This window comes from Lissotriton vulgaris, unplaced genomic scaffold, assembly GCF_964263255.1.
Source record: "Lissotriton vulgaris unplaced genomic scaffold, aLisVul1.2 SCAFFOLD_1872, whole genome shotgun sequence".
NCBI classification, from domain to species: domain Eukaryota; kingdom Metazoa; phylum Chordata; class Amphibia; order Caudata; family Salamandridae; genus Lissotriton; species Lissotriton vulgaris.
In genome coordinates, this window is record NW_028248775.1 from 438,101 (window position 1) to 463,283 (window position 25,183).

Sequence of the window (25,183 nt, forward strand, 5' to 3'; positions counted from 1 at the left end):
GATGGATAGCGTGTGGAAGGGATCTGTGATTTAGAACAGTGTGGATCCCATGAGCTGTTGATGGATAGCGTGCCGAAGGGATCTGTGATTTAGAACAGTGTGGATCCAATGAGCTGATGATGGATAGCGTGTGGAAGGGATCTGTGATTTAGAACAGTGTGGATCCCATGAGCTGTTGATGGATAGCGTGCCGAAGGGATCTTTGATTTAGAACAGTGTGGATCCCATGAGCTGTTGAGAGATAGCGTGTGGAAGGGATCTGTGATTTAGAACAGTGTGGATCCAATGAGCTGCTGACGGATAGCGTGTGGAAGGGATCTGTGATTTAGAACAGTGTGGACCCTATGAGCTGTTGACGGATAGCGTGCAGAAGGGATCTGTGATTTAGAACAGTGTGGATCCAATGAGCTGCTGACGGATAGCGTTTGGAAGGGATCTGTGATTTGGAACAGTGTGGATCCAATGAGCTGCTGATGGATAGCGTGTAGAAGGGATCTGTGATTGAGAACAGTGTGGATCCCATGAGCTGTTGATGGATAGCGTGTGGAAGGGATCTGTGATTTAGAACAGTGTGGATCCAATGAGCTGTTGTGGGATAGCATGTGAAAGGGATCTGTGATTTAGAACAGTTTGGAACCAATGACCTGTTGATGGATAGCGTGTGGAAGGGGTCTGTGATTTAGTACAGTTTGGATCCAATGACCTGTTGATGGATAGCGTGCGGAAGGGATCTGTGATTTAGAACAGTGTGTATCCCATGAGCTGTTGATGGATAGCGTGTGGAAGGGATCTGTGATTTAGAACAGTGTGGATCCAATGAGCTGTTGACAGCGTGTGGAAGGGATCTGTGATTTAGAACAGTGTGGATCCAATGAGCTGCTGATGGATAGCGTGTGGAAGGGATCTGTGATTTAGAACAGTGTGGATCCAATGAGCTGCTGATGGATAGCGTGTGGAAGAGATCTGTGATTTAGAACCGTGTGGATCCAATGAGCTGCTGATGGATAGCGTGTGGAAGGGATCTGTGATTTAGAACAGTGTGGATCCAATGAGCTGCTGATGGATAGCGTGCGAAAGAGATCTGTGATTTAGAACCGTGTGGATCCAGTGAGCTGTTGAGGGATAGCGTGCAGAAGGGATCTGTGATTTAGAACCATGTTGATCCAATGAGCTGCTGATGGATAGCGTGTGGAAGGGATCTGTGATTTAGAATAGTGTGGATCCAATGAGATGTTGATGGATAGCGTGTGGAAAGGATCTGTGATTTAGAACAGTGTGGACCCAATGAGCTGCTGTTGGATAGCGTGTGGAAGGGATCTGTGATTTAGAACAGTGTGGATCCAATGAGCTGTTGATGGATAGCGTGTGGAAGGGATCTGTGATTTAGAACAATGTGGATCCAATGAGCTGTTGAAGGATAGCGTGTGGAAGGGATCTGTGATTTAGAACCGTGTGGATCCAATGAGCTGCTGATGGATAGCGTGTGGAAGGGATCTGTGGTTTAGAATTGTTTGGATCCAATGAGCTGCTGTTGGATAGCGTGTGGAAGGGATCTGTGATTTAGAACCGTGTGGATCTAATGAGCTGATGATTGATAGCGTGTGGAAGGAATCTGTGATTTAGAACCGTGTGGATCCAATGAGCTGATGATGGATGGCATGTGGAAGGGATCTGTGATTTAGAACCGTGTGGATCCTATGAGCTGTTGATGGATAGCGTGTCGAAGGGATCTGTGATTTAGAACAGTGTGGATCCAATGAGCTGCTGACAGCGTGTGGAAGGGATCTGTGATTTAGAACAGTGTAGATTCTATGAGCTGCTCACGATAGCATGTGGAAGGTATCTGTGATTTAGAACCGTGTGGATTCCATGAGCTGTTGATGGATGGTGTGCGGAAGGGATCTGTGATTTAGAACCGTGTGGATCCTATGAGCTGTTGATGGATAGAGTGTCGAAGGGATCTGTGATTTAGAACAGTGTGGATCCAATGAGCTGCTGACAGCGTGTGGAAGGGATCTGTGATTTAGAACCGTGTGGATCCAATGAGCTGTTGAGGGATAGCGTGTGGAAGGGATCTGTGATTTAGTACAGTTTGGATCCAATGACCTGTTGTTGGATAGTGTGTGGAAGGGATCTGTGATTTAGTACAGTTTGGATCCAATGACCTGTTGATTGATAGCGTGTGGAAGGGATCTGTGATTTAGAACCGTGTGGATCCAATGAGCTGCTGATGGATAGCGTGTGGAAGGGATCTGTAATTTGGAACAGTGTGGATCCAATGAGCTGCTGACGGATAGCGTGTGGAAGGGATCTGAGATTTAGAACGGTGTGGATCCCATGAGCTGTTTATGGATAGCGTGTGGAAGGGATCTGTGATTTAGAACAGTGTGGATCCCATGAGCTGTTGATGGATAGCGTGTGGAAGGGATCTGAGATTTAGAACTGTGTGGATCGAATGAGCTGCTGATGGATAGCGTGTGGAAGGGATCTGTGATATAGAACCGTGTGGATCCAGTGAGCTGTTGAGGGATAGCATGTGGAAGGGATCTGTGATTTAGAACGGTGTGGATCCTATGAGCTGCTGATGGATAGCGTGTGGAAGGTATCTGTGATTTGGAACAGTGTGGATCCAATGAGCTGCTGACGGATAGCGTGTGGAAGGGATCTGTGATTTAGAACGGTGTGGATCCAATGAGCTGCTGATGGATAGCGTGTGGAAGGGATCTGTGATTTGGAACAGTGTGGATCCAATGAGCTGCTGACGGATAGCGTGTGGAAGGGATCTGTGATTTAGAACGGAGTGGATCCAATGAGCTGCTGATGGATAGCGTGTGGAAGGGATCTGTGATTTAGTACAGTTTGGATCCAATGACCTGTTGATGGATAGCGTGTGGAAGGGATCTGTGATTTAGAACAGTGTGGATCCCATGAGCTGTTGATGGATAGCGTGTGGAAGGGATCTGTGATTTGGAACAGTGTGGATCCAATGAGCTGCTGACGGATAGCGTGTGGAAGGGATCTGTGTTTTAGAACCGAGTGGATCCAATGAGCTGCTGATGGATAGCGTGTGGAAGGGATCTGTGATTTGGAACAGTGTGGATCCAATGAGCTGCTGACGGATAGCGTGTGGACCCCTGCCCTCACCACGTCTTCAACAAAGCCGACGCTGTCATCGCACCCCACCTGCGAGACATCATCAACACATCCCTCGACACCACCATCTTCCCCGAGAGCTGGAAACACGCCGAACTCAGCGCCCTACTCAAGAAACCAACAGCGGACCCCACCGACCTCAAGAATTACCGCCCCATCTCGCTCCTCCCGTTTCCAGCCAAAGTCATCGAGAAGACCGTCAACAAGCAGATGGCCGCTTTCCTCGAGACGAACGGATCCCTCGACCCCTCACAGTCCGGCTTCCGAGCCAACCACAGCACCGAGACCGCCCTCATCGCCGCCACCGACGACATCCGAGCCCTGATGGACAATGGAGAAACAGCGGCCCTCATCCTCCTAGACCTCTCCGCGGCATTCGACACGGTCTGCCACCGCACCCTAGTACGGCGCCTCAGCAACGTCGGAATCCAGGACAAGGCGCTGGAGTGGATCACCTCCTTCCTCGACGGGAGAACACAGAGAGTCCGCCTACCACCGTACAAGTCAGAGGCCACCGAAGTCATCTGCGGCGTCCCCCAAGGATCATCTCTGAGCCCCACCCTCTTCAACGTCTACATGAGCCCCCTCGCGGCCATCGTACGCAAACACAACCTCAGCATAATCTCCTACGCCGACGACACCCAGCTGATCCTCTCCCTGACCAACGACCCCGCCGCCGCCAGAGCCAACCTGCACGAAGGGATGAAAGAGGTAGCCGAGTGGATGACGACCAGCCGCCTGAAACTGAACTCGGACAAGACGGAGGTCCTCATCCTGGGCTCCTCTCCCTCCGCCTGGGACGACTCCTGGTGGCCTCCCGCCCTGGGCACCGCACCCAAACCGACAGACCATGCACGCAACCTGGGCTTCATCCTGGACTCCTCCCTCTCCATGACCAGGCAAGTCAACAACGTCTCCTCGGCATGCTTCAACATCCTACGCATGCTACGGAAGATCTTCTGGTGGATCCCCACCGAGACCAGGAAGACCGTCACCCAGGCCCTCGTCACCAGCCGACTGGACTACGGCAACGCCCTCTACGCCGGGACCACCGCCAAGCTCCAGAAGAGACTCCAGCGGATCCAGAACGCCTCAGCCAGACTCATCCTCGACATCCCACGAACCAGCCACATCTCCGGACATCTGCGAGACCTTCACTGGCTCCCCGTCAACAAAAGAATCACCTTCCGCCTCCTCACCCACGCACACAAAGCCCTACACGACCAAGGCCCGAGCTACCTCAACAGCCGAGTCAACTTCTACGCTCCCAAACGCCACCTCCGATCAGCCAACCACGCCCTCGCCGCCGTCCCCCGCATCCGAAGAGCGACTACAGGAGGAAGGTCCTTCTCCCACCTGGCCGCCAAGACCTGGAACTCCCTCCCGACCGACCTGCGCCTGACCCAAGACCACCTCTCCTTCAGGAAGAAGCTGAAGACCTGGCTGTTCGAGCAGTAGCGGCTCCCCCCCCCCCAGCGCCTTGAGACCCCACGGGTATGTAGCGCGCTTTATAAGTGTCACTGATTGATTGATTGATTGATTGGAAGGGATCTGTGATTTAGAACCATGTGGATCCAATGAGCTGCTGATGGATAGCCTGTGGAAGGGATCTGTGATTTGGAACAGTGTGGATCCAATGAGCTGCTGACGGATAGCGTGTGGAAGGGATCTGTGATTTAGAACCGTGTGGATCCAATGAGCTGCTGATGGATAGCGTGTGGAAGGGATCTGTGATTTGGAACGGTGTGGATCCAATGAGCTGCTGACGGATAGGGTGTGGAAGGTATCTGTGATTTAGAACGGTATGGATCCAATGAGCTGCTGATGGATAGCGTGTGGAAGGGATCTGTGATTTAGAACCTTGTGGATCCAATGAGCTGCTGATGGATAGCGTGTGGAAGGGATCTGTGATTTGGAACAGTGTGGATCCAATGAGCTGCTGACGGATAGCGTGTGGAAGGGATCTGTGATTTGGAACGGTGTGGATCCAATGAGCTGCTGACGGATAGCGTGTTGAAGGGATCTGTGATTTAGAACGGTATGGATCCAATGAGCTGCTGATGGATAGCGTGTGGAAGGGATCTGTGATTTAGAACCGTGTGGATCCAATGAGCTGCTGATGGATAGTGTGTGGAAGGGATCTGTGATTTGGAACAGTGTGGATCCAATGAGCTGCTGACGGATAGCGTGTGGAAGGGATCTGTGATTTGGAACAGTGTGGATCCAATGAGCTGCTGACGGATAGCGTGTGGAAGGGATCTGTGATTTAGAACAGTGTGGATCCCATGAGATGTTGATGGATAGCGTGTGGAAGGGATCTGTGATTTGGAACAGTGTGGATCCCATGAGCTGTTGATGGATAGCGTGTGGAAGGGATCTGTGATTTGGAACAGTGTGGATCCAATGAGCTGCTGACGAATAGCGTGTGGAAGGGATCTGTGATTTAGAACTATGTGAATCCTATGAGCTGCTGATGGATAGCGTGTGGAAGGGATCTGTGATTTGGAACAGTGTGGATCCAATGAGCTGCTGACAGATAGCGTGTGGAAGGGATCTGTGATTTGGAACAGTGTGGATCCAATGAGCTGCTGACGGATAGCGTGTGGAAGGGATCTGTGATTTAGAACGGTGTGGATCCAATGAGCTGCTGATGGATAGTGTGTGGAAGGGTTCTGTGATTTAGAACAGTGTGGATCCCTTGAGCTGCTGATGGATAGAGTGTGGAAGGGATCTGTGATTTAGAACAGTGTGGATCCCATGAGCTGTTGATGGATAGCATGTAGAAGGGATCTGTGATTTAGAACAGTGTGGATCCCATGAGCTGTTGATGGATAGCGTGTAGAAGGGATCTGTGATTTAGAACAGTGTGGATCCCATGAGCTGTTGATGGATAGCGTGTGGAAGGGATCTGTGATTTAGAACGGTGTGGATCCAATGAGCTGTTGAGGGATAGCGTGTGAAAGGGATCTGTGATTTAGAACAGTTTGGATCCAATGACCTGTTGATGGATAGCGTGTGGAAGGGATCTGTGATTTAGTACAGTTTGGATCCAATGACCTGTTGATGGATAGCGTGTGGAAGGGATCTGTGATTTAGAACAGTGTGGATCCCATGAGCTGTTGATGGATAGCGTGTGGAAGGGATCTGTGATTTGGAACAGTGTGGATCCAATGAGCTGCTGACGGATAGCGTGTGGAAGGGATCTGTGTTTTAGAACCGAGTGGATCCAATGAGCTGCTGATGGATAGCGTGTGGAAGGGATCTGTGATTTGGAACAGTGTGGATCCAATGAGCTGCTGACGGATAGCGTGTGGAAGGGATCTGTGATTTGGAACAGTGTGGATCCAATGAGCTGCTGACGGATAGCGTGTGGAAGGGATTTGTGATTTAGAACAGTGTGGATCCAATGAGCTGCTGACGGATAGCGTGTGGAAGGGATCTGTGATTTAGAACGGTGTGGATCCAATGAGCTGCTGATGGATAGCGTGTGGAAGGGATCTGTGATTTAGAACAGTGTGGATCCCTTGAGCTGCTGATGGATAGAGTGTGGAAGGGATCTGTGATTTAGAACAGTGTGGATCCCATGAGCTGTTGATGGATAGCGTGTAGAAGGGATCTGTGATTTAGAACAGTGTGGATCCCATGAGCTGTTGATGGATAGCGTGTAGAAGGGATCTGTGATTTAGAACAGTGTGGATCCCATGAGCTGTTGATGGATAGCGTGTGGAAGGGATCTGTGATTTAGAACAGTGTGGATCCAATGAGCTGTTGAGGGATAGCGTGTGAAAGGGATCTGTGATTTAGAGCAGTTTGGATCCAATGACCTGTTGATGGATAGCGTGTGGAAGGGATCTGTGATTTAGTACAGTTTGGATCCAATGACCTGTTGATGGATAGCATGTGGAAGGGATCTGTGATTTAGAACAGTGTGGATCCCATGAGCTGTTGATGGATAGCGTGTGGAAGGGATCTGTGATTTGGAACAGTGTGGATCCAATGAGCTGCTGACGGATAGCGTGTGGAAGGGATCTGTGATTTAGAACCGAGTGGATCCAATGAGCTGCTGATGGATAGCGTGTGGAAGGGATCTGTGATTTGGAACAGTGTGGATCCAATGAGCTGCTGACGGATAGCGTGTGGAAGGGATCTGTGATTTGGAACAGTGTGGATCCAATGAGCTGCTGACGGATAGCGTGTGGAAGGGATTTGTGATTTAGAACGGTGTGGATCCAATGAGCTGCTGATGGATAGCGTGTGGAAGGGATCTGTGATTTAGAACAGTGTGGATCCCATGAGCTGTTGATGGATAGCGTGTGGAAGGGATCTGTGGTTTAGAACAGTGTGGATCCCATGAGCTGTTGATGGATAGCGTGTGGAAGGGATCTGTGATTTGGAACAGTGTGGATCCAATGAGCTGCTGACAGATAGCGTGTGGAAGGGATCTGTGATTTAGAACGGTGTGGATCCTATGAGCTGATGATGGATAGCGTGTGGAAGGGATCTGTGATTTAGAACGGTGTGGATCCAATGAGCTGTTGATGGATAGCGTGTCGAAGGGATCTGTGATTTGGAACAGTGTGGATCCAATGAGCTGCTGATGGATAGCGTGTGGAAGGGATCTGGGATTTAGAACGGTGTGGATTCTTTGAGTTGTTGATGGATAGCGTGTGGAAGGGATCTGTGATTTAGAACGGTGTGGATTCTTTGAGTTGTCGATGGATGCAGCAGTGAAATTATCAGGAAATTGTAACAGAGTGGATTTTAGAAGCAGCTGAACGATCCTATGATGAAAGGATCTGTGATCTAATACTGTGTGGGTTCTAGAAGTCGCCACTGGATAGCCAGATACGTATGTGGGAACTTAGAGCAGGATTTACGGGCTGAAATGATGAAATCTTGCATTGAGCAAAGTTCATGACAGTAACACTCTTGAAAAGGATGAGGAGGGGAGATGGTGAAAGGCTGACCCGTTTACTCTGAGGTAAGTGTCTCCATGGCTTAACCCATCAGATGACTAGATCGGAGGTCTCTCTCTGCAGGTGAATAAGATGCTTCTCTCTCCAGGTGAAGACCAAGTCTATGGATCTGAGGTGTCCACCAGTAGATGAACCTGTTAGAAGTTAACATTCCCTCTGTCTCTGTGTTTAAAGACCACCGTAAGTGGCTCTATGGTCTTTCTCTCGCTAGGTAAAGATCTGGGTAGGACGATGTGTGATCCATCATCAAGTAATGGAGATGAGAAGCTTTCCTGGAGTCTGAATTTCTTTCTTGTCCTTTCTTTCTTCATCCAGTTCTAGAGGCAAATACAGTTCTCCCCTTTAACTGGAGCAATATTTGATTGAACAAGTCATTAAAGAGAGGAAGGGTGACTTACAGGCCTCGCTCGGAGAGCAATCCTTCAGTGTGTATCCAGAAATGACTCCGTGGACCATCGCGATGCTCGTTGGGCCTGCAAGCTTGGTTCGGGACTTCAGTAAACATAATTTGCTGAGGTAGAAATTAGACAGGCAACAATAATTTAAGAGCAAACATCAAGCTGCAAATTTCGCATTCACTGACTGCAAGTGCCATCCCTATCACAACGTCAGAAATAGCATATCACACCAGACCAACAGTCAAACTCAATGGGGGTAGACCCAAATAACCCTTTTACACCTGAGGATGGGACTTAGTTTTATTCAATAGAAAATGGTATAAAGAAACAAATACATAGCAGTTTTGGGGCAGAGCACATTTAAATACCCTCTCCACAATTATTATTCTTGAGGAATATATCAAAACTTTTTATGACGCACATAAACAGTGGCACCTAATCAATCAAGTGAACACAGAACTGACATATATTACAACATTCTGTACATACAAAAATCCCAAAATACATAACCCAATAACCCTACAAAATAATTCTTACTAGGGTCCCCCTTACAATTCTGGAAGGACCACTTCGAGGTAGTCTAAGTGGCACACTTAAGGCTAGTCAACTAGTACACCTCATTCCAGTGTGACACTTTACAAATCCGCAAATCACTACAATTCCAATGCCTCCTCCTTAGAAGTGTCGACGTGACCATGTTTCAGCCTTTTCTTCTTAGGCCTCCTCAGGACAGGGTTTATAAATTAATAATTTAAACAATCAAATATCGGGGTTCAACATATCCACCGCCACATGGATTTCTCGGGGCTCTCGATACATAAACCTCCTGAGTTAAGAGGTGGAGCACTCTCCGCTAGTGGATGCACATTGGCGGCCACTGCAACCAGATACAAAATTAAGGAGATTAATGCCCTTGGACAACTAATAATAGCTGGTTATCTTATTTGTGTATATATGGAATGGACTAACCGGACACGGATGGTGATTGAATAAGCGCGCACTAGCGGAGAGTGCTCCACCTCTTAACTCAGGAGGTTTCAGTAAGCTTCAACCAAAAAAGCACCGGCCACTATAACAACGACACTCGCTATAGTGTCTAAACTTCAACCAAAAAGGCACCATCCACTGAAACAACGACATCCGCTATAGTGTCTGAGCTTCTACCAAAAAGGCCCCGGCCACTGAAACAACAGCACCTGCTATAGTGTCTAAGCTTCCACCAAGAGGGCAACAGATACTGAAACAACGACACTCGCTATAGTGTCTAAGCTCCCACAAAGAGGGCAGCGGCCACTGAAATAACGAAACCCGCTATTGTGTCTAAGCTTCCAACAAGAGGGCACCGATGAGTGAAACAACAACACCCGCTATAGTGTCTAAGCTTCCACCAAGAGGGCTCAGGCCACTGATACAACAACACTGATATAGTTTCTAAGCTTCCACCAAAAAGACACCGGCCATTGAAAAACAGCACCAGTTAGAGTGTCTAAGCTTCCACCAAGAGGGCACCGGCCACTAAAACAACGACACCCGCTGTAGTGTCTAAGCTTCAACCAAAAAGGCACCGGCCACTGATAACGTTGAGCTGGCGGTTCTCTACCATCTCTCGCCCTAGACCTTTACCCAGCAGACCTACACGCCCTTGGGCTAAATTGGACCCGGAAAAATGGAAGTACAACTTGGAGCTCTCCCCCCCACTATTAGTCTCAGATCCTGCAATGGCTGATTCTGAGTTCTCAAAGTGGATTGGAGAGACATTGGACATAACTTTGCCGAAAAAATCCACTTGCAAACTTCGAGGCAAAATCACCTCACCCTGGTTCACCAAGGAAGTACGCCTCCTAAAAAAGCTCTGTAAACAAACTGAAAGGGAGTGGAGGAAGAACTTCCACCCCATCAGGAAGCTAGAATACAAGCATATAATCCTTAACTATAAAAAGGCCCTTAAAACTGCACAGTCTACTTTCTTTGAAGAAAAAATTAGGCCATCCGCCAACTCATCGAGGGAGACTTTTCAAATTGCAAAAAACTTCTATAAACCCCTGAGCCTCCTTCCCCTGTAGAACCATCGGTCAGACGGTGTAACGAATTAGCCGAATTTTTTGACTCGTAAGATTAAAAAAATTCTCCGCTCACTCCCCCGGTATATACCTGACAACATTTCTCCTCATTACTCGCCCGGATTGGTATCCCAGGCCCCGGAGCCCCAGCTGATTCGGTTTGCTCCCACAACATTAGATACGCTATCCCCAGTATTACAATCAATCAAAAGTGGATCTCCATTAGACCCTGCACCTCTTAACATTCTAAAATCAGTCACCCCAACCCTCCTGCCCCACATGGCGAATCTGATTAATACCTCGCTCTCTCATGGTATCGTTCCGCCAAGCTGGAAAAAGGCAATCATTAAAGCCCTGATTAAGAAACCAGACTTGGATCCCTTGGAGTTAAATAATTTTCGACCGATCTCCCTACTGCCAGGCATCAGTAAAGTCGCAGAAAAATATATCAACCAGCAACTATCCGACTACCTTGAAGTCAATTGCCTTCTTAAACCCTCACAGACGGGCTTTAGGCCAGGCCAGAGTACGGAGGCCGCGATGGTGGCGGTGGTCGAACAGGCCAGAAAGATCAGTGGCAGAGATCCTCCTGGACCTTAGTGCGGCCTTCGACACCGGTAACCACTCCATACTGGTCCACAGGCTTAAGGGCCTGGGCCTCTCAGGGTCTACTCTGTCCTGGCTGGAATCCTTCCTGAGTGACCGCTTCTTCCAGGTGGCGGACGGAAATTTCACCTCCAAAATGACACCTATACACTGTGGGGTTCTTCAGGGCTCATCCCTGAGCCCAACGCTTTTTAATGTGTACATGTCCCCCCCTTGAGAAGATCGTCACTCCATTTGGGATTAAGCTATTAACCTACCCAGATGACACCCAGCTGGTGGTATCCCTTAGTCAGCATGACCCCCCTTCCACCAATCTCTATACCTGTCTTGGAGACATAACCAAATGGATGGATAGGTCCCATCTTAAGCTCAACAGCGAAAAGATGGAGCTCATGGTCCTGGGCAACCAGTCATACTTTCGCCCGGAGTCCCTGTGGCCTCCCTGTATGGGCTCACCCCCAATCCCTAAATGTGAAATTAAGAGCTTGGGGATTTGGCTGGACGATGGTCTTAACTTCTCCACCCAAGCCAGGAAAACTGCCAGCACCTGCTATGGCCTTCTACGGACGACCAGAAAAATTCTCCCTTTACTTCCTGCCCAATCTCAAAAACTTCTGATTCAAGGCCTTGTGCTGTCTTGTTTGGATTATGGCAATACCCTGTATCTAGGGGCTCCCAATAAGGTACTGGCAAAACTCCAGGTTGTGCAAAACACTGCCGCCCGTCTTCTCATGGGTACACACAGTCGTTGCTCAGCCAAACCAGCCCTTAAGGCACTACATTGGCTGCCTATCCAAGAAAGGGTGTATTTTAAAGCCCTTTGTACCACCCATAAAATCCTGCATAGAAAGGCACCTCCGATCCTAAAGGACCTCATCGTTCCACACAAAACTAACAGAACTCTCCGTTCCACACACCTACACTTGACGTCTATACCTAGGATCAGGAAGGCCCGACCTGGAGGCCGACTTTTTTCATACAATGCTTCCAAACTGTGGAACACACTGCCTCTAGATATCCAGGCCCAGCCCAATCTCCTTTCATTCCGTAAACTCCTTAAGACATGGCTGTTTCCCTAATTCACTCTTCCCTCAATTCTCCTCTGCTTTATCACTAGCGCTGGGACGCTCACGGGCAGCCATGCGCTTTACAAATCTGTAAACATAAACATAAACTGAAACAACGACACCAACTATAGTGTCTAAGCTTCCACCAAGAGGGCACCGGCCACTGAAACAACAACACCCGCAATAGTATCTAAGCTTCCACCAAGAGTGCATCAGCCACTTAAACAACAACACTGGCTATAGTGTCTAAGCTTTCACCATAAAGGGCACCGGCCACTGAAACAACAACACCGTTATAGTGTCTAAGCTTCCACCAAGAGGGCACCAGCCACTGAAACAACAACACCCGCAATAGTGTCTAAGGTTCCACCAAGAGGGCACCGGCCACTGAAACAGTGAGTCACCCGCTTTAGTGTCTAAGCTTCAACCAAAAAGGCACCGGCTACTGAAAAAACAACACCCACTATAGTGTCTAAGCTTAGACCAAAAAGGCACCGGCCACTGAAACAACAACACCCGCTATAGTGTTTAAGCTTCAATCAAAAAGGCACCGGCCACTGAAACAACAACACCCGCTATAGTGTTTAAGCTTCAATCAAAAAGGCACCGGCCACTGAAACAACAACACCCGCTATAGTGTGTAAGCTACAATCAAAAAGGCACCGGCCACTGAAACAACGACACACCGCTATAGTGTCTAAGCTTCAACCAAAAAGGCACCGACCACTGAAACGACACCCGCTAAAATGTCTAAGCGTCAGCCAAAAAAGCACCGGCCACTAAAACAACGACACTCACTATAGTGTCTAAGCTTCAACCAAACAGGCATTGGCAACTGAAACAACAACATTCGCTATAGTGTCTAAAGTTCCACCAAGAGTGCACCAGCCACTGAAACAACAACACCCGCTATAGTATCTAAGCTTCCACCAAAAAGGCACCGGCGACTGAAACGACACCCGCTCTAGTGTCTAAGCTTCCATCAAAAAGGCACCGGCGACTGAAACAACACCCACTATAGTGTCAAAGCTTCAACCATTAAGGCCCCTGCCACTGAAACAATGACACCCGCTATAGTATCTAAGCTCCCACTAAGAGGGCACCAGCCACTGAAACAATGACATCCGCTATAGTGTCTAAGCTTCCACCAAAAAGGCACCGGTCACTGAAACAACAACACCTGCTACAGTGTCTAAGCTTCCACCGAAAAGGCACCAGCCACTGAAACAACGAGGCACCCGCTATAGTGTTTAGGCTTTCACCAAGAGGGCACAGGCCACTGAAACAGCGAGTCACTCGCTATAGTGTCTAAGCTTCCATCAAAGGGCATCGGCCACTGAAACAACGACAACCTATATAGTGTCTAAGCTCCCACAAAGAGAGCACCAGCGACTGAAACGACGACACCCGATATTGTGTCTAAGCTTCCACTAAGAGGGCACCAGCCACTGAAATAACACCCACTATAGTGTCTAAGCTTCCACCAAGAGGGCTCCATCCTCTGAAAATAAAACAATGAGGCGCTCCACTGAGAGGGTTCGCACCCACCACTGCTGTTTAACCTGATCTAATGCACCACTATTTACTGAGTCTGAGTCGCCCCCTGCTGTGGACCCCAAGTTACTGCCCGCGCCTCCACTGGACGCTATCCTCTCCTGCGGCGCCTTCAGCAAGGGACCCCCATCTCTGCTACCCTTGTTTTGACCAGAGCCCCGCCCCTTCTGCTGTGGTTCCACCCACCTTAAGCCATCATGGGTGCAGAATTCGCAGTCTTCGTAGTAGGTGCAAGCCTCCTGGCACTCTTCGGGGGTTTGCCTCTGAACTATCAGGACGTTATGGCCTGGGAACTCCATGCCACGGAAGAGATCCGGGTAACACTCTGAAATTGTATGAGAGGAGAAAGAGTTATCACAGAGTGCGGGATCTCTTACGACAGCAGCTCTTTACGCGCTTTTACATCCTCAGATTAGGAGCTATCAAAAAATAGTCTCTTAAGTGTATCTGTCCTCATGCTCCATCCTATGCGTGCCTCAGTCTCCCTGAGGGTAGCCTCACTCTCCCTCAGGGTAGCCTCCCTCTCCCTGAGGGTAGCCTCCCTCTCCCTGAGTGTAGCCTCCCTCTCCCTGAGGGTAGCCTCCCTCTCCCTCGGGGTAGCCTCACTCTCCCTGAGGGTAGCCTGACTCTCCTTGAGGGTAGTCTCACTCTCCCTCAGGGTAGCCTCACTCTCCCTGAGGGTAGCCTCCCTCTCCCTGAGGGTAGCCTCCCTCTCCCTGAGGGTCGCCTCACTCTCCCTAAGGGTAGCCTCACTCTCCCTGAGGGTAGCCTCCCTCTCCCTAAGTGTAGCCTCACTCTCCCTGAGGGTAGCCTCACTCTCCCTGAGGGTAGCCTCCTCCTCCCTGAGTGTAGCCTCATTCTCCCTGTGGGTAGCCTCACTCTCCCTCAGGGTAGCCTCCCTCTCCCTGAGGGTAACCTCCCTCTCCCTGAGGGTAGCCTCACTCTCCCTGAGGGTAGCCTCTCACTCTCTCAGGGTAGCCTCCCTCTTCCTGAGGGTAGCCTCCCTCTCCCTGAGGGTAGCCTCCCTCTCCCTGAGGGTAGCCTCCCTCTTCCTGAGTGTAGCCTCACTCTCCCTGAGGGTAGCCTCCCTCTCCCTCAGGCCAGCCTCTGTCTCCCTGAGGGTAACCTCCCTCTCCCTGAGGGTAGCCTCCCTCTCCCTGAGGGTAGCCTCCCTCTCCCTAAGTGTAGCCTCACTCTCCCTGAGGGTAGCCTCACTTTCCCTCAGGGTAGCCTCCCTCTCCCTGAGGGTAGCCTCCCTCTCCCTGAGGGTAGCCGCGCTCTCCCCGAGGGTAGCCTCCCTCTCCCTGAGGGTAGCCTCCTTTTTCCTGAGTGTAGCCTCACTCTCCCTGAGGGTAGCCTCCCTCTCCCTGAGGGTAGCCTCACTCTCCCTGAGGGTAGCCTCCCCCTCCCTGAGTGTAGCCTCATTCTGCCTGAGGGTAGCCTCACTCTCCCTCAGGGTAGCCTCCCTCTCCCTGAGGGTAACCTCCCTCTCCCTGAGGGTAGCCTCCCTCTCCCTGACTCCCTGAGGGTAGCCTCCCTCTCCCTGAGGGTAGCCTCCCTCTCCCTGAGGGTAGCCTCCCTCTCCCTGAGGGTAGCCTCACTCTCCCTGAGGGTAGCCTCCCCCTCCCTGAGTGTAGCCTCATTCTGCCTGAGGGTAGCCTCACTCTCCCTCAGGGTAGCCTCCCTCTCCCTGAGGGTAACCTCCCTCTCCCTGAGGGTAGCCTCACTCTCCCTCAGGGTAGCCTCCCTCTCCCTGAGGGTAACCTCCCTCTCCCTGAGGGTAGCCTCCCTCTCCCTAAGGGTAGCCTCCCTCTTCCTGAGGGTAGCCTCACTCTCCCTCAGGGTAGCCTCCCTCTCCCCTAGGGTACCCTAACTCTCCCTGAGGGTAGCCTCCCTCTCCCTGAGTGTAGCCTCACTCTCCCTGAGGGTAGCCTCCCTCTCCCTGAGGTAGTCTCCCTCTCCCTGAGGGTAGCCTCCCTCTCCCTGAGGGTAGCCTCCCTTACCCTGATTGCAGCCTCACTCTCCCTGAGGGTAGCCTCACTCTCCCTGAGGGTAGTCAGCTCTCCAGGCTTGCCTAAATGCCTTAATCTTCATACCTGTATTTCTGCCTATGGTTCACGCCTTACCGGGTAGATTGCAGCCCCTCCTCCTTTGAAACTAGGAACAACACCAGATTTACTAAGAGCTTGCGTCGTGGTTGTGTCACTATAGTGGTGCAGCCACGAAGCAAAGTACCAGTAGATATTTACGAAACCACAGAGGGATCGATTTGCGCCACCTTGTGTAAGAAATGTAACGCAATGCAGTGCTTGTACTGCATTGTGTTGCTTTTTGTTCTGGGAGGTGTTCCAAGGGCGGAGAATGGGCGTTCCGAGGATGGAGCATGAACGTTCTGAAGGCGGAGCATGAGCGTTCTGAGGGCGGAGCAGGAGCGTTCTGAGGGCGGAGCATGAGCGTTCTGAGGGCAGAGCATGAGCATTCTGAGGGCGGAGCATGAGCGTTCTAAGGGCAGAGCATGAGCGTTCTGAGGGCAGAGCATGAGCGTTCTGAGGGCAGAGCATGAGCGTTCTGATGACGGAGCATGGGCGTTCTGAGGGCAGAGCATGAGCGTTCTGAGGGCAGAGCATGAGCATTCTGATGACGGAGCATGGGCGTTCTGAGGGCAGAGCATGAGCGTTTTGATGACGGAGCATGGGCTGCTTTTCAATAGTCTTTAAAGAGAGAGCCTACCCCTCGAATCACCGCCGACCGGCCCAGGGAGTCCCCGGAGCACCGTGTTGGCTCCCCGCTGATTTCAGAGGGGAGCCGCGCTGTGATTGGTGCTCGCGCCGGGAGTGCCCGGCAACAGAGGAAGCATACTCCAGGAAGTCGGAACTGGCGGCCCCTCACACTGCCAGAAAGGACAGGAGCCCACCCCGCGCTCCGGTGCAGCAGAGGAGAGGTGAAGGAGAGCCCCGCCCATGGCACCAGCGAGACTGCTGAGCCCCCCTGGGCAGCCCCCGCCTAGGAGCGGCGCCAGGACAGAGAGGAGTCCCCGCCAGAGGAGGCCGGTGACTGAAAGCCGGCTGGGGGAGAAGGCGCGAGGTTGCGCACCCCGCCGGTGTCTCTACCCGAGCAGCTCGGACGTTTGGCTCTGTTGGTGCCTCGAGCGGCCATACTTGGCAGCGGGCCGCTCCAACGGTGGGCATTGTTGATTATAGAGCCTGAGGGCTCCCACAAAGCCCCAATTGTTTCGAGCCCACAAGGCTCCAAGGGGGCATTCTTGTTTCGAGCCCACGAGTCTCCAAGGGGGCATGGTTTCGCTCCTACGAGGTTCCCACGTTGTTTATCAACACTGATGTTTATTAGAGCCCAGAGGAGAGTCAAGAGGCACGCTGGTGCCAGGCTCAGTTCCCCAGCTGCCCAGCACTTAGTGGGCAGCTGCATCGTTTAGGCCTGTTGCGCATTTTTCTTTGGCTGCCTGCGCAGCCAGCCCAGATATTTTGGACATTGGGCCTGTGAGCCCCTGAGAAGCCAAGTTGGCCTGGGGTCAGTTATGTGATTTTTGGCGCAAATGCGATTACTTGCCTAATGTGATCTATGCATGATATGCAATGCCTTTATGCCTATACCTCTAAATGTGTTGTCATGCCTAGGAGGTTGTTTTACCTAGTATAGTTATGCTAGTGAGTTCATGGTTCCCTAGGTGATATATGTCTAAGGTGGTTAGGATTGCGTAGAGTGTACCTACCTGTTACCAGCAGTTACTGGTTGTGTTCTACACTTGTTCTTTGGTACTACAATTATTCTATGTTCTAAGTGCTATTCCTACAAAGTGCTATTTCTACTAAGTGCTAATTCTGACGGTGGCCCATGTGGCCCTGTCCCATGTATATAATCCCCTGTAAATTCCGCCCGTGCAAGTGGCACAGTGTAAATTGTGTGTTTATTATCTAATGTGTATGGTATAATACAAAGGCTATTTTTATATATAGCCTTGTGTGGAGTTCCTTTTGTGGTGGGCCTTGGGTGTTGTTGCTGGGTGCGTGCGCAAACGCTTTACACATTGCCTCCGGGATAAGCCTGACTGCTCGTGCCAAGCTACCAAGAGGTTGAGCAGGGGTTGTCTTCCTTGCCCTGACTAGAGTGGTGGTTTCTGCCTGGCTTTGGCGCAAGCCTCAGCCAACCAGAAATCCCATTTCTAACAGGCGTTCTAAGGGCAGAGCATGAGCGTTCTGAGGGTGGAGCATGAGCATTCTGAGGGCAGAGCATGGGCGTTCTGAGGGCGGAGCATGGGCGTTCTGGGGGCGGAGCATGGGTGTTCTGAGGGCAGAGAATGGGCATTCTGAGGGCGGAGCATGGGCGTTCCGAGGATGGAGCATGAGCATTTTGAGGGCGGAGCATGAGCGTTCTGAGGGCAACGCATGGGCGTTCTGAGGGCAGAGAATGGGCAATCCGAGGATGGAGCACGAACATTCTAAGGGCGGAGCATGAGCGTTTTGAGGGTGGAGCATGGGCGTTCTGAGGGCGGAGCATGGGTGTTCTGAGGGCGGAGCTTGGGCGTTCCGAGGATGGAGCATGAGCGTTCCGAGGGTGGAGCATGGCCGTTCTGAGGGCGGAGCATGGGCGTTCTGAGGGCAGAGCATGGACATTCTGAGGGCGGAGCATGGGCGTTCTGAGGGCGGAGCATGGGCATTCTGAGGGCAGAGCATTGGGATCCCGAGGATGGAGCATGAGCGTTCTGAGGGCGAGGCATGGGCATTCTGAGGGCGGAGCATGGGCGTTCTGAGGGCGGAGCATGGGCGTTCTGAGGGCAGAGCATGGGGATCCCGAGGGTGGAGCATGTGCGTTTTGAGGGCGGAGCATGGGTGTTCTGAGGGCGGACCATGGGCTTTCTTAGGGCGGTTCATGGGCATTCCGAGAGCAGTGCATGGGCATTCCGAGGGTGGAGCAATGTGTTCCAAGAACGGAGCATGGGCATTCCAAGGGCGGAGCATTGCATTCCGAGGGCGGAGAGCTTTGTAAACCCGGGATTGTGGAAAATCACTAAGCCTCCCAGAGGATGGCATAACGTGAAGAAAAATATTTTACTCTCCTCAATATTTCCTCTTTCTGTGTGTGCCGTAGGATGTGGGATGTGGGATGCAGGATACGGGATGCGGGATGCGGGATGCAGGATGCAGGATACAGGATGCAAGATGCAGGAAGGGGGATGCAGGATGCAGGATGTAGAATGCAGGATGCACGATGCGGGATGCAAGATGTAGGATGCAGGATGCGGAATGCAGGATGCAGGATATGGGATGCGGGATGCAGAATGCAGGATACGGGATGCAGGATACGGAATGCAGGATGTAGGATACGAAATGCAGGATCCAGGATACTGGATGTAGGATGCAGGATGTGGGATGCGGGATACAGGATGCAGGATGTGGGATGCAGGATGCAGGATGTGGGATGCGGTATGCATGATGCGGGATGCCGGATGCAGGATGTAGGATACGGGATGTGGGATGCAGGATACGGAATGCAGGATGCAGGATATGGAATGCAGGATCCAAGATACTGGATGTAGGATGCAGGATGTGGGATGCAGGATGCAGGGTAAAGTATGCAGGATACGGAATGCAGGATGCAGGATACGGAATGCAGGATACAGGATACTGGATGTAGGATGCAGGAGTATGCCGGATGCAGGACGCGGGATGCAGGATGCGGGAAGTGGGATGCAGGATGCAGGATGTGGGATGCCAGATGCAGGAAGTGGGATGCAGGATTCAGGATGCAGGATGTGGGATGCGGGATGTGATATGCTGGATGCAGCATGCACGATGCAGGAAGCAGGATGTGGGATGTGGGATATAGGATGCAGGATGTGGGATGCGGGATGCAGAATGCGTAATGCGGGATGTGGGATGCTGGATGCAAGATGCAGGATGTGGGATTTGGGATGTAGTATGGAGGATGTGGGATGCCAAATGCAGGATGCCTGATGCAGGTTGCAGGATGAGGGATGCAGGATGAGGGATGCAGGATGCAGGATGCAGGATGCAGGGTACGGGATACGGGATGCGGAATGCAGGATGCAGGATGCGGGATGCAGGATGCGGAATGCATGATGCAGGCTGCGGGATGCGGGATGCAGGATATGGATGCGGGATGCAGGATACGGGATGCGGGATGCAGGATACGGAATGTAGGATGCAGGATATGGAATGCAGGATGCAGGATACTGGATGTAGGATGCAGGATGTGGGATGCAGGATGCGGGATGTTGGATGCAGGATGTGGGATGCAGGATGTGGGATGCAGGATACGGAATGCAGGATGCAGGATATGGAATGCAGGATACTGGATGTAGGATGCAGGATGTGGAATGCAGGATGTGGGATGCCGGATGCAGAATGCAGGATGCCATATGCGGGATGCAGGATGCGGGAAGTGGGATGCAGGAAGTGGGATGCAGGATGCAGGATGTGGGATTTGGGATGCGAGATGTAGTATGTAGGATGCAGGATGCGGGATGTAGGATGCAGGATGCGGGATGTAGGATGCAGGATGTGGGATGCAGGATGCAGGATGTGAGATTTGGGATGCGGGATGTAGTATGTAGGATGCAGAATGCAGGATGTGGGATGCCGGATGCCGGATGCAGGTTGCAGGATGCAGAATGCGGGATGTGGGATGCAGGATGTGGGATGCCAGATGCAGGACACAGGACACGGGATGCAGGACGCAGGGTGTGGGCTCCAGCACACATAGAAAGAGGAGAATGCCTTGAGGGATAATTTCTGTGGAGGAAAGAATGATTCTACAAACAACAATTCTCCTTGATTGATTGATTGATTAAGGATTTATAGAGCGCGTAGCTACCCTCGGGCGTCCCAGTGCTATAGTAACAGCCTGACAGTACTCCTGGGGAAGGATTATTGGGGGAACAGCCAGGTTTTCAGTAGTCTGCGGAATGAAAGCAGATTGTTTTCTTTGCGGATGCTAAGGGGGAGGCTGTTCCAGAGCTTAGGAGCGTTGTATGCAAAGCGGCGCCCACCCGTGCGTGCTCTTCTTATTCTGGGGACGCTGGCCAGAAATAGGGAGTCCGACCTGAGCTGTCTGCTAGATTTGTGGGGTTTGATGAGTGGTTGTAATGTAGGTGGGCCTTTGCCTTGTAAGATTTTATGAGAGATGCATAAGGCTTTAAAGGCGATGCGCTCCTGGATGGGGAGCCAGTGAAGTGCCTTGAGGGAAGGTTTAGCCGAGCACCTTGATTTCGTCCCCGTGAGTAGTCTTGCTGCGGCATTCTGAGCGTGCTGAAGTTTTTTAATGACAGCTACTGGGGCGCCTAGGTACAGGGCGTTTCCGTAGTCCAGTCTCGATATAATAAGGCCCTGGATCAGAATTTTCCTAGACTGGGGGGGATAAGAGGGAGGATCTTCCGGGCTGCTCGCATGATTGCTCGGCCTGGTTAATGGAGACGACTAGTTGGGTGTCGTCGGTGTACATGACCACCTTTATGCCGAATGGTGAGGCAATGTCGTCTAAGGGGGCCATGTAAACGTTAAAAAGAGTGGGGCTCAAGGAGGATCCCTGGGGAACCCCACAGTTCAGGGGGAGAGCTTTGGAGTGACCGTAGCTGTTGGCCACTTGGAAGGTCCTATGTTCCAAGAATGATTTTAACCAGGCCAAGGCAGTCCCAGTGATGCCAGTTTTTTGGAGGAGGTGGAGGAGGATTGTGTGGTCCACCGTGTCGAAGGCGGCACTCAGGTCCAGGAGGATCACTGCCACTGATCCCCCTGCGTCCAAGATGGATCTTGTCTCCTCTGTTACGGCCAGGAGGGCGGTGTCAGTCCCCTGTCTTGGTCTGAACCCTGTCTGGGAGCGGCGAAGGAGGTTGTTGGTCTCTAGAAATATTGAGAGCTGTTCGTTTACGATTTTTTATGCCACTTTGCTGATGCCTGGGAGGAGGGAGATGGGTCTGAAGTTTTAGGGGTCCAAGGGGTCTAGGTGGGGTTTCTTGATGAGTGCCCGTACTGTCGCACTTTTCCAGTTGACGGGACTATCCCACGGGAGAGAGAGGCATTTATCAGCCTGGTGAGAAGGGGGGATATTGTAGGGGCTACTAGTTTCAGTTTACTCATGGGAGCTGGGTCGTCTGGGGATCCACTCTTCACATGGTTGAGAGTGACCACCAACCTCTCAATGGAGATGGGGAGGAAGGCATTCAGGAGGGGGGCGTCTTGGTCGATGGGCCCAGTTGGGAGGTCGGTTGGGGGGTTGGGCTTGGGGAAGGTCTTTAGGATTTTGAGGATTTTGAATGAGAAGAACTCAGCGAGTTGGGTGCATCTGGCGCCGGTGGGATCAGCGGCCGGCTGCGGTTCGGGAACTTTCATAAGAGATTTTACTATGCGGTAGGTCTCCTTAGAGGAGTTGGAGGCAGGTAGGATTTTCCCTTCATAATAAGTTGCTTGAGTATTTTTAATGAGGGTTTTGTATTGCTTCATGGACGATTTATAGGTTTCTTTGCTGTTTGAGGTCCAATCTTTCCTCCAGAGACGTTCAAGTCTTTTGCATTTTTTCCGTAGTTCACGCAGTTCCGGAGTAAACCAGGGTGACTTGAATGATCCCCTCTTACTGGGGAGGTGTTTGACAGGGAGGACCTTGTCAAGGGATGATTCTATCCAAGCTCGGATTTGGGTGTCTGCTAGGGGTCCGGGTTCAAGGTGGGGGTGGAGGCTATCAGCTGGCTTGTCCAAGCATCCGTGTCTAGTTTGTGCCACGGGCGAGAAGGTGCTTGGGGTGGAAGGCTGTGAGTGATTTTGGTGGAGATTGGAAGTTTGAGGAGGATAAGGTGGTGATCTGTCCAGGGGATGGGTAGGGGTGAAGATGTGGTGAGTTCCGGGATGTTAGAAAAGATAGGGTCCAAGAGATGGCCCTTGTTATGGGTGGGCTGAGAATTTTTCAAGGAGAGGCTGAGTGCGGCTAGGTCTTCTTTGAGGTCTCCAGCTATTTTGTTCCCTGGGTCATCAAAGTGAATGTTAAGATCTCCTAGCACTGTAAAGTTGGAGGATAGACAGGCTAGAGAAGTGGCTGTCTCCACCAGTGAGTTAGGGAACTGTCCAAGTGGGCCCGGGGGTCGGTATATTAGAAGACCCAACAGAGTTTTCTCCGGGGAGAGATGTAGGGAGAAGTGAGTGTTTTCGCAGTCGAGGATTGGGCTGTCCTTGAGTTGGCAGGAGAGGTGGGCTTTGGTGATAATTGCTATGCCGCCTCCTGACCCTTGAGGTCTATCTAGGTGTTTAATTATGTAGCCCGGGGGTACGGCTTGGACTATGTCTGGTTCGGATGCTGAGTTGATCCATGTTTCGGTGAGGAACAGCACTTCGATATCGTTGTTCAGTATTAGAAGGTTTATCTCGGTGCTGTGTTTGGGGAGGGATCTGCAGTTGAGCAGAGCCATTTTGATTGTCCTAACTTTGGGGGATGAGTGGGGGGTGAGTCTGTATGGGCAGTGGTTGCATTTGTTTTGATGCTCCTCGGGAGCGATTGAATGGAGGCAGGGGTCATGGGCATGCATAGCGAGTTGTCGAAGTGTGTCTGAGGAGTAGCTGATGGGTGACGAGGTGAGAGGAGCAGGGGGACTGGGCCCTGGGCCTGTCCTGGCGTGGACGGGCGCAGACAGGCTTACCTTTGGCTTACCTTCGGCGCGCTGCCGGCGCGCCCGCAGCGCGCGGCCAAGGCACATCCTTTTGGGGGGAAGGGGAGGGGCGTGGCCTCAGGGCAGTGGGTGTGGCCTCACTTCCCTCGCTAATGGCGGCAAATAGTTGGTCTGACCCGCGGCAGCGTTTACATCGGCTGCACGGTGTGAGATCGAGCGACTCTAAGGAGGGGGGAGTGCTCAGGGCGATGTGCAATCACAGGTAAAACAATAGTTTTTAGATTTTAAGTGCTTAAAAATTGGCGAGCGTTTCTCCCGGCTTCCGCCTCAGGAGATGTCTGTTTAGGCTAATGCGGGCTTGACGAGTAGCGCGGCTTATATAGCAGCCAGGGGGGGCGTGGCCTTAGGGCGGTGGGCGTGGCCTTACTTCCCTCGCTAATGGCGGCAAATAGTTGGTCCGACCCGCTGCAGCGTTTACACCGACTGCGAGGTGTGAGATCGAGCGACTCTAAGGAGGGGGGAGTGCTCAGGGCGATGTGCAATCACAGGTAAAACAATAGTTTTTAGATTTTAAGTGCTTAAAAATTGGCGAGCGTTTCTCCCGGCTTCCGCCTCAGGAGATGTCTGTTTAGGCCTTCTACCATAGACACCCTTGCACCATTGTGCAAGGGCGCCCACGTCAGTGTCAGGCAGCTGCAAGTGCAGCAGCACTAGAGACAGCAGAAATGCACCATCTGTTTGTGAATCTGGCACATTTCTGCTCTGTTCCTTTCATGCAACGCAGAGCAGCGCAGCACAGCAGGTTGCCTCACTACACTGCTGCCCTGGTTTGTAGGGCAGGCTAGTTCATCTGGCCTCTCTCCTCCTCTCTCCTCATCATTCCTCTCTGCAAGAACTCACACTCATGACCAGACCAGGCTGCTCCTCATTCGGTCTCACAGAGTAAGTGGAGTGAGTGCCTGGAAGGGTTCCTTGAGAGCACAAGGCTCGTCCAAGCTGCCAACAACCACCACTAACCACTGAACCAAGCACTAACGCTGATAAAGCGCTTCAACCCCTCATCAGGGTTTTGGGCACTATATTAATGCAGTCATCTTAACACTTACGGTAGTCGTGCATCTCCTTAGCGGGGATGGCGTATCCGGAAATGAGCCCCTCCTGGTGCTTCTCCTCGATCGTATGTGTGTCTTGCACGTGCTTCATGAAGCAGTCAAAGCTGCAAGACAGGAGACAGGAAATCAGAGACTCCACCTAGAGCAGCAGCGCCAAGAGCCACGGGTGGATGGTAGGCGCTATACACGGGCTGTCGGTCAATGACACCACTACAGTGCTGGACCTTGGCCTCGGCACACCATCCTGGAGTGGGACAAGTAAAGAACAGGCCTCTAGCCACGCCCGAGTGACCTCCAGTCCTGGACTGAGCATTGTCTCTCCACCCCCTATGGCGAGCAGTCCAATGAGCTCCAGCCATGTCCCCCCACCCCCACTGGGCTCAGCCATGTCCCCCCACCCCCACCCAGTGGGACCAGTACAGTACTGGACTCAACCATGCCTCCCCCACCCAGTGGGCCCAGTACAGTACTGGACTCAACCATGCCCCCCACCCAGTGGGCCCAGTACAGTAGTGGACTCAACCATGTCCCCCCACCCAGTGGGGCCAGTACAGTACTGGACTCAACCATGTCCCCCCTCCCAGTGGGACCAGTACAGTACTGGGCTCAGCCATGCCCACCCACCC

At 51.8% G+C, this 25,183-nt stretch overlaps 1 protein-coding gene across 1 annotated transcript in view; it reads right to left on the reverse strand.

Moving 5' to 3' along the window:
• Positions 1-24,657, reverse strand: part of LOC147663833 (coagulation factor XI-like) — a 72,407-nt gene extending 47,750 nt beyond the window's left edge. The window contains exons 1-3 of the mRNA XM_086950170.1: positions 24,552-24,657; positions 14,001-14,139; positions 8,528-8,640 (exon numbers count right to left, since the gene is read on the reverse strand). Of these exons, the coding sequence (XP_086806296.1) occupies positions 8,528-8,640; positions 14,001-14,139; positions 24,552-24,648 (349 nt within the window). The 5' untranslated portion in view covers positions 24,649-24,657. The remainder of the gene's footprint in view (positions 1-8,527; positions 8,641-14,000; positions 14,140-24,551) is intronic.
• Between the last annotated feature and the right edge of the window lie 526 nt (positions 24,658-25,183).